Source organism: Pogona vitticeps, chromosome 2 (assembly GCF_051106095.1).
Source record: "Pogona vitticeps strain Pit_001003342236 chromosome 2, PviZW2.1, whole genome shotgun sequence".
In the NCBI taxonomy this organism is placed as follows: domain Eukaryota; kingdom Metazoa; phylum Chordata; class Lepidosauria; order Squamata; family Agamidae; genus Pogona; species Pogona vitticeps.
Window position 1 is genome coordinate 163,432,631 of NC_135784.1, and position 12,883 is coordinate 163,445,513.

The 12,883-nt window shown below is 40.0% G+C and overlaps 1 protein-coding gene across 3 annotated transcripts in view; it reads right to left on the reverse strand.

The window, feature by feature from the left end:
- The window catches only part of SLC4A8 (solute carrier family 4 member 8), a 119,034-nt gene that overhangs the window by 91,137 nt on the left and 15,014 nt on the right, over window positions 1–12,883 (reverse strand). Inside the window, exon 1 of one of the 3 annotated variants that reach the window (XM_020784555.3) lies at window positions 61–160. The exons of 1 other annotated variant lie outside the window; for it this stretch is intronic. In XM_020784555.3, the coding sequence (XP_020640214.3) occupies window positions 61–78 (18 nt within the window). In that variant the 5' untranslated portion in view covers window positions 79–160. Of the gene's footprint in view, window positions 1–60; window positions 161–12,883 lie in introns of those variants that run through there. One more of the 3 variants, XM_078384613.1, reaches the window with a different exon arrangement.

The following is a 12,883-nucleotide window of genomic DNA, read 5'->3' on the forward strand; positions in this document are numbered from 1 at the left end:
GGCTACAAATTAAAACATACTTATCTGGGAGTAAAAACCACTGAACATAGTGGAACTTACTTCAGCGCAAAGAGGCATCAGGCTGCGTTGCTTATTCGTAGTTTATCTCCTACTTCCACCTGAGCCAGTGTCTTCTGTGTTACAAGTGCTTTCAAGTATAGCAGAACAGCTTTCATAACAATGAGACCAGTTACTGGTGTCATATGACATCCAAGATAAAAATGACATCAACAGCTACTCAGTTAAAATTAGGTGGTGACCTTGGTCTTCAATCCTCTGTCCCCTTTTGTTGGCTAACAACAGGAAAGCCTCAAAAGCAAACATCTGGAGAAAGAGAACACTCAGTCCAAAAGAAAAGTCAAACTTAGTTTACCTCTGGGTACCCTTCTGAGTTCTCTCAAGTGCAGAGCATATCAGGTCCAGGAAACATGCATAATAGCAAGTACTACCTTAGAGTGCAGTGCCTGAAGGATGTATATTTGAATGCACTACTATGTCCAAGAAGATTACTTAAATGCAACCAATGCAGTTTACGAACAAGCATTTAGGAAATCACGTTTAATCTAGCACCTTTCCCTAACCAGAGAATTTCTGACATTGGAAGGCTTTCAATCATGCAAACTCTCAAATACATTTTGAACTTGATCCATTCTACGAAGGCTTCACCTATAGATGCTCTTAACAAAGGGGAAGGGAATCCCCCTCTAAAATTTTCTAGTGAGCCATTCCTCCACCATTTGGCCTACAAGCTGCCCTTGCCCTTTATAATACTATATTTCTAACCATTTTAACTGCTGCCGCTTTAGTATATCCATGTCACAAATATAAGGTTGGTGCAAGCAACAAATGAAGAATAAGTAAGGTATGGTATCACTGGATTACAAAGCTACATTTATAAGGAAAACTACTAATCTGAATTGCAGACAAGATTTAATGAAGAGAGGTCAATTCTCAAATTCTGTGACTAAGGGTACAGTTACACTACAAAAATCAAATGCAAGATGAATTGGGGAGTTTTAAGTCAGTGTATGGTAGTCGTGTGGTTCTTAGGTCAGGGTACACTATTAATCTGTTTGAAACTGTGTTGTATATCCGTTAAGGAGACTATACAGGCTTTTAGAATCATTGCATTTGAGGCTTTGTTCTGCACCCACTCACCTTTACGCTGGCTGTCTCTATTGTGGTGCTGCTATTATTATTATTATTATTATTATTATTATTATTATTATTATTATTATTATTATTATTATTATTATTATTATTATTATTATTATTATTATTATTATTATTATTATTATTATTATTATTATTATTATTATTATTATTATTATTATTATTATTTCTTGAAGAGTGGTATAGATTTACCAGATGAGCGGGATATAAATCAAATAAATAAATAAATAAATAAATAAAGTCTGGCATAGTGCTAGTTCAGTATGACAGATAGAAAAAAATAAAACAGATATCACTCACACACACAGAGGGGTGGAGAAGGAGAAAAGGAAAGGGAGTCACAGATGGGGCTGGCTAGAGAGAAGGCACACAACTGAGTGAGAAAGAGAAACTGAGCAGAGAAACTGACAAGCTCATCAGCTTCTATGTTTGCAAAGGTGGGAATGTTTTATCTATCTATCTATCTATCTATCTATCTATCTATCTATCTATCTATCTATCTATCTATCTATCTATCTATCTATCTATCTATCTATCTATCTATCTATCTATCTATCTATCTATCTATCTATCTATCTATCTATCTATCTAATCTTATTTTACCCACCATTATCCTTAAAAGCACCCAAGGCAATTTAGAACAATTAAAAGACAGTATTTAAAAGCTAAAAACAGTGAGTATACAAATATTTTAAAAGAATTAAATATGCATTATATTGAAAATGGTCAATAAAATCAATACTAAAAACACATTTAAAAAGAACAGAGCACAACAATCCATTCAGAAAGAAAATTCTCTCAGCTTGTCAGTCACTAAAGAAAATAGCACAGAGTGCTGTCCTCTGAAGATGCCGGCCACAGAGCATTAGTTGTAACTAAACATGCATAAGAATAAATATATGCTATTGATTCTAGTGGTCAATTAGACGGACAAGAGATTCTGGTAACTACATTTATTTCAAAGGGGTCACACACATATACTGGCCTATCTGGTGGTCAGGAATGGAAGCTGTAAAGCCAGAACAGAAATGCAAACCTTTGTTATTAATGTACACGAATACCTGGATACTAAGACACCATAGGGACAGGGGCAGGACCATGGTTGCCTCCGTACAGTACACATCTATCTACTGTGAAACTAAATACTCACATACTGGGCTGCCACATGAATCTCTCTACCTTACCGTGAGGCACACACAGAAGTGTCATATTGCAAAGCAGATGTCTTAATTATCTGAAAAGACAGCCAAATTAGAATATATTGGTAAACCTTCATTAAATGGCTGCCATCTCAACCTAATTCTACTCCAAACCATTCTACCCATGCTTGATACGAAGATGATGCTTACTAGGACAGGTTATTTCTGTTGGAGTTATTGGAAACTTGCATGCTGCCTTTAGTGTCTGTGGTTGGGAGAGTTATTTCCTGTTTGGGGTGATTATCGGTCTATTCAGCGGTCATTCCCTCCTCTCTCTGATTCGAAGGGAGCCCCATCACTCTGCTCTTCCCCCACCCCCTTTTTCTGTTGAGAGCGGTGAGTCTGTTGGGGCCTGTTGAAGCCTGAAGGTCAGTCAGCCATGCTTGTTTAGTTTGTTGTAGACCTGTTCACAACTGTAAGTAAATGAAACCTTTTATCCTTTGGTCTCGTAATGAGTTATTGAGACTGTAACAGCCAGTTGATGATAAAAAATAGTGGATTAAGCTGGAGAACTTTAAACTATTCTACCCTGTGGGTCCTTGCACTCCTGCTGTAGAGCTAGAGGAATTTTACCAAAAATTAAAAACTCAATTTCACTGATTTCACTGGACAGTTGGAAAGCATCCTCTTCCCAGAAAAAGCATTTTGTACAGCTCAAGGACATTTTTACCCTTAGGGCCTTTTTTTCTGAAAACAAACTCACAATACATATGCTCTGCAGCATTCCGTCCAAGGTATCTCAATTTTTAAAAACAAAATACACATGAAGTCAGGCCACCTCTACCTCAGGCAGCAGATGCTTGGGGGAGGCAGCAGTGAACACCTCCCCACTTTTCCTTCTGATTTCACAGGCTGTTCCTTTCTCTTGGGGAGCGTACATCAGACAAACTATCTATAAACTAGCCTTGTAAAAGGATACGATCTTAAGCACTGAAGTAAATTTCAACCGCCAATGTGGCCAGGAATGGCAGAGGGCACCATCTTGTGATTCACCTCAGCTGGCCACCATCTTGGGCTCATTTTGGCTGACATGGTGGAGATTACGAAACATGAGTTGGGGAAAGAAAGGAATGCTTCCCCCCCCCCCCGGGATGCAGTACTTCCAACCCAATGGGACCTCTGTTCCACGAAAGGGGGTTGGAAATAAAATATATAAGTAATTTATTGGGGAAATTTTAAAAGTCGAATTTCCTTAGTAGTTGGGGGCTGGGGAAGAAACAAAAGAAACATTCAAATGATTTAACGTAAGTCCCAAAACAAGAAACGGGGGCAGACAGGACTTCAGAAGTTCTGTACAAATCTTGGTACAGTTACTTTTTTGGACTAGATCTGAAAATTTCCTAGTTAGAACAACCAGTAGTTGTGCTATCTGGAAGATCCCATGTGGTGCTAGTTCCCTTCTGTTCAGCACTGGTTTGGCCTCAGTACTGTGTCCATTTCTGGACACCACACTTTAAGAAGGATGCCCAACAAACTGGAGCATGTTCAGAGGAGGGCAACAAGGATGATCAAGGGACTGGAAACCAAGCCCTGTGAGGAAAAACTGAAAGAACTGGGCATGTTTAGACATGAGAAAAGAAGACTGAGGGGAGAAATGATAACACTTTTCAAATGTTTGTAAGGTAGTCAGACAGAGGAGGGGCAGGATCTGGCTACAGGATTGAGCACACTGGCTGGATTGCTCAGTGGCTTAGGTGAGAGGTTGAGAATTTGATTCCCCACTGTGCCTCCAGGGAGAAAAACCAGCCTGTCTGGCCTTGGGCAAGCTGCACAGTCCCAGGGCACCCCCAGAAGAAGGGAATGGGAAACCACCTCTGAGTACTGTACTTTCTATCTAGGAAATCCTGCAAAGGGTCACCATAAATTGGAAACAACTTGGTGGCATGCAATTATTATTTTACAGGACTGGGCCTTTCACTTATCCAAAGAGACAGATTAACAAGAGAGCCAATAAGATCATAGACCAGAGGGACAAATCCAAAACAAGTCACGTTCAAACTCCTACAAAGTTCTTTTTTACTTAGTGTACAAGAAGAATAAGCTCATGATTTCACAGGCTGTACTGTATCCCTCTGTTATTTTGTTGGTTAATAATTTCCAGTCTAACAGATATAGATTGGTAGTATTAAGAGCTTGTGCTGAGGTTTGGCTAGCTTCCCACTTTTCAGTCAGATCAGTCTCACTTCTTTTGACGCAGACAGAAGTGAGTCTTGCCTCACCACCACATTTCAGTCACTGAACAGCTGAATTTATTGCACTTGGTACTGTATTGAAACCGGAGAAGCAGCAGCAGTGGGGCAAAGAAGCCTGATTCCACTTCCAGTATCAATTATCAAAGAGCAGTAGGACTCATGTTTAAACATTTTGCTAACTGGACAGTACAAAATGGCCTAGCTAACTGTATTTGTCCCCTTTCATCTCTTTCTCTATATTTGGTGGGTACAGAGATGAAAATTTTGCAAATTAAATTATGAGTACATAATTAGTGCTCTATATTAGACTTCTGTATGTGAGATTTGATAGTGGTTTAATCATAAACCCAAAAAGGTCTACATCTTCTTTCTTTGAAAAGTAGGTTATGACAATAACACTGACAGAAATTTAAACAGTTTTAATTATGATCGGCCATGTATCCACACTGCCTTTTTGCAGTGCTGCTATCCTGCCTGCACTTCCTGGCATACATGAAGGCTTCTTTTGCCACCTTTCCTTGATCTCATCAGGACATTTCCAATCTTTAGTTCATCCAATTCCAGCATGGGTCCTCAGCAGCCAAGAAAACTAACATACTCAGTGGGAGCACAGTACTTTTTAAAAAGTAAGCCTTGATTTTTAAAGTTGGGTTAAGTTATTGTTTGTACTCGTGCCAGCTGTGGTGACTGAAGTTATCCAGACAGAATAGATTTCTCTATCTTTTGGCTCAGTCTTTTGAAGCCTAAAATGACACATTTCATAGGCCTTAAACTGAATGACACTTGCAAATCAGTGTTGCATTTTTACCAGCCCAATAATTATAATTAATAGATTATGAGAAAATATAATTAAGGTTGTATCCACATTTATATATGTATAACAGTCTTTTGCCCACAGACAAAACACCAGCTTAATAGAACTATTCCACTGTCCATTAATTTTTGTTATGAAAATTTCATTCATTTATTCATATATTTGATTTACTATTTTTTCTGATATTTAGTGTAGAATTAACACATTATTTTTTTTCTGCTCATTTTTTAAATCAGTTTCAATGGGAAACCCAGCCAATTGTCTGTTCCCTGTAAATGTAATGATTTCCAATGAAATAACATGAAACCATTTTACTGTTCTTCCCAGGCATCAAGCCTGCCAATTTTCACAGTAGATGAGAAAAAGGTCCCCATTTTGCAAGCAAATTTAGAAAGCATGCACTCCATAACCATTCTCTTGCTTTCTGTTGGAGACCCAGCTGGGATTCTGCTACCCTTCAAATAGATCAGAATGCCAGATTTCAGATTCAGAGGACATTGATAAAATTTCACGTCTGTCAATTTCATTACTCTTGCTCAAACCTCGCCCATTCTATTTATGAACAGTACAGGTAGTTCCAAATTGTTGTGATTTCATTCCAACTGAAACCATTGGAAAATGAATCATATCAATGAATAACTAGTTGCTTTGTTTACATTCATTTCTATTTCCACTCTTGTTTTTAACTAAAAGGAATGATCTACTGAAGTAGAGACTCTAGTAGCTGGCTGGAATATTCAATAGCTTAGATATAGGGCTACACAGATAGAGGCTGGAAGTTCAGTTCCCCTCTGTGCATCCCACAAGAGTCACCTTTGAACAACCTGCACAGTCCAAAAGGTATGGTAAACCACTTCTGGCTTATTTAACTTATATGCAGAATACATCATGCGAAAGGCCGGACTGGAGGAATCCCAAACCGGAAGTAAGATTGCCGGAAGAAAAATCAACAACCTCCAATATGCAGATGATACCACTCTGATGGCAGAAGGTGAGGAGGAATTAAGAAACCTTGCAATGAGGGTGAAAGAGGAAAGTTCAAAAAATGGACTGAAACTCAACATCAAAAAAAACTAAGATCATGGCCACTGGTCCCATCACCTCCTGGGAAATTGAAGGGGAAGATATGGAGGCAGTGACAGATTTTACTTTCTTGGGCTCCATTATCACTGCAGATGGTGACAGCAGCCACGAAATTAAAAGACACCTGCTTCTTGGGTGGAAAGCGATGACAAACCTAGACAGCATCTTAAAAAGCAGAGACATCACCTTGCCAACAAAAGTCAGAATAGTCAAAGCTATGGTTCTTCCTGTAGTGATGTACAGAAGTGAGAGCTGGACCATAAAGAAAGCTGACCACCAAAGAATTTATGCTTTAGAATTGTGGTGCTGGAGGAGGCTCTTGAGAGTCCCCTGGACTGCAAAGAGAACAAACCTATCCATTCTAAAGGAAATCAAACCTGAGTGCTCACTGGAAGGACAGATCCTGAAGCTGAGGCTCCAATACTTGGCCATCTCATGAGAAGAGAAGACTCCCTGGAAAGGACCCTGATGTTAGGAAAGTGTGATGGCAAGAGGAGAAGGGGACGACAGAGGATGAGATGGCTGGACAGTGTCTGCGAAGCAACCAACATGAAATTGACCCAACTCCAGGAGGCAGTGGAAGACAGGAGGGCCTGGCGTGCTCTGGTCCATGGGGTCACGAAGAGTCAGCCATGACTAAACAACAACAACAAACCACTTCTGAGTACTCTCTACCTGAAAAACCCTGAAAGGTATCTCATGTCAGCACTGACTTAATGGCACAGAATTAATTGCTCAGAGAATCTGGTATTAGGTAGTAGAATCTAACGTTCAGCTCAGAATCTCAGTTTCCATTTTTATAAATAGAATCTAAAGTACTCAACGCTATGAGATTTTGGAACAGTGTTGACAGTGTTAGAGGAAACCAAACAGAAACTGTGTTACTTCATACAAGTATTCCTAAGTCTAAGTATTCCTAAAACTAGCAGAGATAGAACAGAGTTTGCTTCAAATTTTGTGAGGTCTGTTCAGGCATTTGCTTTCCTCCCTCAAAAGCAGATTTCTGAAAGGGATACTCTCCTGTATCTCTTGAGGCTCTACACTCAAGACAAAACTCTCATAGACAAGAAGCCCTCCAGAAATACACCAAGTCCTTTGCTTCAGACACTCCCTTTCATGAGAGAAAAGTAACACTAATACACAAGCTATTTTAATGGCTGAGAACTCTAGTTTACATAGGCTACATTTTATTGGCTCCATTGTCTGGGGCAGAAGTTGTATTTATTGTAGAAACTATAGGTAGGCAAAAAAGAAACCAAAGAATAATCAAAGAAGAATTAAGTGATAATCCTTGAGCACACAGCTCAGGAAAATGAGTTGTTGCTCACTCTGACATCAAAAACTTTTACAATGAAGGAAATATTGGAAGGTTATTACACTAAGTTGAAATTTTGCTAGAAGATCTTACTGTGTATGAGAGGCTGACAGAGCACATGGGTCTTTTTAATCCGAAAGCCTTCCCCATTTCCCGCCCCCTTTGAAAACAGTATGATTTATAAGATCCATAAATTCATTTGGCAAAGTTCTCACCTATGTCAAAGCAGCACCTTCATGGAACTACCTCCACATTGATGAGCCAGTTCTAATTTCTGAGTTGGGTACAGTTAGTTAGTTTACCAGCATGGCCACTAGCTGGCCATACTTGTTGAAGGATTGAGTGATAATTCAAAAAAAAAAAAGTACCTTTCTCACAATCTGCCTAAACTGCAGAGGAGAGTCTTCTATTTGAAGGTACCCTTAATGTGAAGGTCTGTCTTATGTAAAAGCTCAAAATACAGCATTTAAGAAGGAAAAGCAAGTCAGTGCCTGGAAACAATCATCAACAGCGTACATCTGGGCAGTAGCCTGTGCAGGCACAAAAGACTCAATCTTTCCCACTATGGTAGGATAGCCGGAGATCCTAACTGAATTGTAGCAATTACTGAATTTACTACTGTACAATTCTAATTGAATTGTAGTAAAATGTGCATCTCTTTTTGTCTTTGTGTTACAGAATGTGTTTGTTTCTCTCCTTCCTCCTATGCCAAAATGCCACCACATATTTCTAGTGGTGGAACTCCAGTGTTTTGCAGCTTTTGCTGAGTGTTCTGGAGAATGTTTTGCAGCATACAGCCTACAGAGATTTCCTGCCAAGCCTCTTGAGCCTCTGCATGCAAACGAAGAGTGTATTCAGCACTCCCAAGACAAGGTTCTCTTGGGGGCTATATATCCTACAAGACTGAAAGTAGCTCACATAGTCTTTCAAGAAAGTGTATCCATCACATCTCCTGTGACCTGCCTTTTTTCAAACACTCCATAGACAACTCCTCAATTTTAAAATGCTCCTGTTATTATGGATCCACTTAATATCCCCCAGTTTGTCCTTTTTTACATTATTATGCATAATAGATTGTACATTTTTTTCTTTTTCTTTCTTTTTCTTTTTCTTTTTTTTACTTATACACATGCAGCAATAGCATTCTACATTGCTCCTTAACAGTATCGCTTAGGAAACAACTAGGCAAGTATCTACCCCAATTAGCTTGCAGTCTAAAAAGATGGGAGAAAAGACAGTGAGGAGAGAGGAGGAAAAGAGGCAAAGAAACAGAGGTGGTTCATGTCCTGCTGTGGGGAGCAATTCACCCAGAAACTTCAAGGAGCATCCCCCCTTCCTCTAATTACAAGTTACATATAGAAGAAATAACACAGGAACACAATTGTGTGTGCTCAAATGTTGTTTTGTTTTGTTGAATGAAGAAGATAATTACTGCAGAAGCCCATCAGATTGGCAGCTGAATCTCAGCTCAACAGTGGCTACAGGAGAGCTTTCTCCTCTGCACCAAAGAGCAGCAAGTTACTTTAGGTAAAGAGCACAAAAGTAAAGAGCGCATCGCCAGCAACAAGAATGCACTTCTGCCATTGGGGCTTTGGCTCAGGAGACTGAAAAGCTGTGTCACGTCCCTCCAGTGTATCCCACCTGAGATGGCCATACCATTCTGCCCACTTTCTCTCAGCTGAAAGTGATATAAAAGTGCTGAAGGACTTTTGCATGCCACATTTCTCTGAAACAGACAATGTAATAACTCTGTGTAAAATGAATTAATTACTTTATGGCCCAAGGAGCACAAAAGACAGGTGTTGGGAGTGGGACAGCCTGTGGCAAAGAAAAGGCAGACATATGGTTGCAAATGGTGAGAAAGCATATATTCATCAGTGAATCAGTTATTATCTTCCAATTACGCTCAGTCTCAGCTTCTCTTTCACCACCCACTTGATTTCTGTCACTGGAGGTACTGAGGCTACATAAATAAAGATGATTAATGACTGGGAAGAGTAAGCCATCTTCTTTCCCTGTGTGTGCAATCGGCACCCTTAAATTAGCCCCACTCAACAGCTGTGCTTCTCCAAAGAACCCAATGATGGGTAGGAATAAGGTTGCCAACTGATGAGCGAGAAGCAGTTTCTCTTGCTCCGGTGTCTTTTAAGCAGCTTGATCTGCAGAAATCAAATCAGATGGAAGTGAACAGCTTCATGGCATACGCACTGTCATCATCTGTTATGAGGGTTGTTAAAAAAAATACAGAGGTTGGTTAAAAGACTGGGGAGGGGACAGATGCTGGGGAGTGATTTAAGGGAGCATGCAAATATGGATCACTGTATCTGGCAGGGAGAGGATGTGAAACAGAGGTAGGTGCACTGGTATAATAATTCAACACACTGAAAGCTCTCACCCTTTACGCGGATGATAACAGTGGGGATAGAACCCTAGTGAAGCAAGCTAAAATGAAAATGGCGCTATACATGTACATACACTGATGCCTAGCTCTTGCAATCAGCACAGGATAGGGACCACACAATCTCATACAACGTGCAGATGGAGAAGGAGATTGTTTCCTCATCCCTGTTCAGGATTCCTGGCACTCATTAGGAGAAGCTCGTTGTGGGTATGAAGCCAGATTCAAAATTGCCCACAGGAAAAATGAATGCAAGCACATGAATGCACGTTCGCATGATAAATGCACTAAGACACACATTACTTGTTGAATAAATACAACTGCGTACGACAAGCAAATATCAACAGGGAAGGATCGGGAAACGGCAATTATTTGGGAGTCCAGTTGCATCTTTACAACATAGAGATGCTTTGACAGACTGAGTTAACCTTGGATTTTATCAGATTATTCATTCCTGTCATTCTTTGTGGTCTGTAGACTATAGGAGATTACGGTATACAGTGGGGTCTCGACTTACGAACTTAATCCATATTGGAAGGCAGTTCTCAGGTCGAAAAGTTCTTAAGTCGAATCTGCATTTCCCATAGGAAATTGAAAACCATTTAATCCGTATCTGCTCTTTTCATCCATAGAAACTAATGGGAAGCTGCTATTCCGCCTTCTGCCACTAGAGGGGGATATTTTTTCTTTTTTTCTTTTAACCTAAGATGACTTAGCTTTAAAAAAAGGGGGGGGGGAAAGAGTTCATAACTCGAATCTAAGTTCATAAGTCGAGTCCATATATTCCTATGTGAGCGGTTCGTAAGTCGAAACGTTCGTATGTCGAGCCATTCGTAAGTCGAGACCCCACTGTACATGGCCCCTACATCCTGATCCAGTATTTCTGCTGTGCCACTAAAGTAGTTGCAGTTCATTGAGCCAGCAGGGAGGACCCTCAACCATAAATTTTGAGAGAGAGTTATTCCCTCAAACGTGACCTATGATAGGTGGACACTAAGGCAGATGATTTAATGGCATTTGGAATGGTTTCCCACTGGCTGTCCCTTTAAAACTAGGTTTCCATAGTTCCTATTTATATGTATCTGGATTAAAATAGTGGGATGGTTGTCTATACTGGCCCGATAGTTCAGCAAGCTGACTTCTTGGCTGCAGAGCCAGAAGTTGGGAGTTCAGATTCCTCCTGCGCCTCCTTGGAGAAGAGCCAGCTTCAGCAAACTACATGGCATCAGAGTGTTCCCAGGAGTAATAAACCATTTTTGTATACTCTATATCCAGGAAAAAAAAGGTCACCGTAGGTCAGGGTCTACTTGATGGCACATAATGGTTATAATTATGATTTTCTATGAAGCAGCTGTGGCCCTCTAGTGTTGTTTAGCTCTAGATTTCCATCAGCACTCACCAACATAGGGAACGGTAATTAAGGAAGCTACAGCCCCAAGGCTGAATATGTTTCCTGAAGGGGAACGTATTCCCATTCCTTGCTATACAGAAAGGTAGCCTTGGTTGGCATAATTTGTTCAGAAGAAATGCATGCATTAGAGCCAGAAGAAGTGGCAGGCCCGTGCTTTATTTCTTTTTGTGCTATGTAGGAATTCATAATTGTTTTTTTTTTAATTTAAATTGTTTAAAATAATCCAGTAATTTAGGTTAGCACTGTTTCCTTATTTGTTCCATATAAATCAGGGATAAGAACTACAACTGCATGTTGTTGATTTATAGTTCCTGTTGCTCCAGTCATTACTCATGAGAAGAGGGGCTAATGGGAGCTGCGATACCACAACATCTGGAGCATTAAAGCTTCCCTGCTGCTGAGATAAACAGCTGGACTACACATTTAAAAGCAGTATTTTTCCACAGTGTTAATGCAACATAGTAAAGTGGGTTAAACTTAAAAGCTAACTTGTCACCTAGTTCTTGCCCTGTTTGACTTGCTCGTTTTATGACTGGTATTTTCCTGTTTACAAAAGCATGCTGACTAGACAGCTGTACGGAGGATCCCAAAAATTCCATTCAAATATCATGTACACTGGAGTCATAGGGTTATAAGAGATTTTCCATTTATATATGTGAGCCAGGAAGAAAACACTCTGGCATAGTTGAAGATCAGGAAAGTTAGGGAAGAAATCCCTTCTCCCGTCCTTCTACTACAGACTGACATCCTTTTTGGGATTTGTTCTATTCTGTATAAGAATTTGTACGGTACTTTATTAATTTTACCAATGTGGAGCTAGAAGATCTCTAAGAATATACACAAGAAGGGTAGAGAATGTTGTGGAAGTGTAACTCCCATCATCCATCATCCTTGACTATGCTGTTTAGGGCTGATGAGAGTTGTAGTCCTACAGTATCTGGATAGTCACATATTTTCCATCTTGGTATGTAATGTGAGTTAAAGCATCCATACTTGTATTAATTTCCCCAGAATGTTAACTAGAGTGTTTTATTTATATGCCATCAAGTCAATTTTGACTTATGGTTACCCTTTCCAGAGTTTCTTAGGTAGTAAGTACTCAAAAGTGGTTTACCGTTCCTTTCTTCTGGGGGCACCCTGGCACTATACAGTTTGTCCATGGCTGCACAGGCTGGCTTTTCTCCAGGGAGGCACCATGGGGAACTGAACTTCCAACAGGCACATACTTAAACCAGTGAGCTATCCAGACAGCTATAATAATTGCATGCCATCAGGGCAATCCTAGCTTACGGTGACCC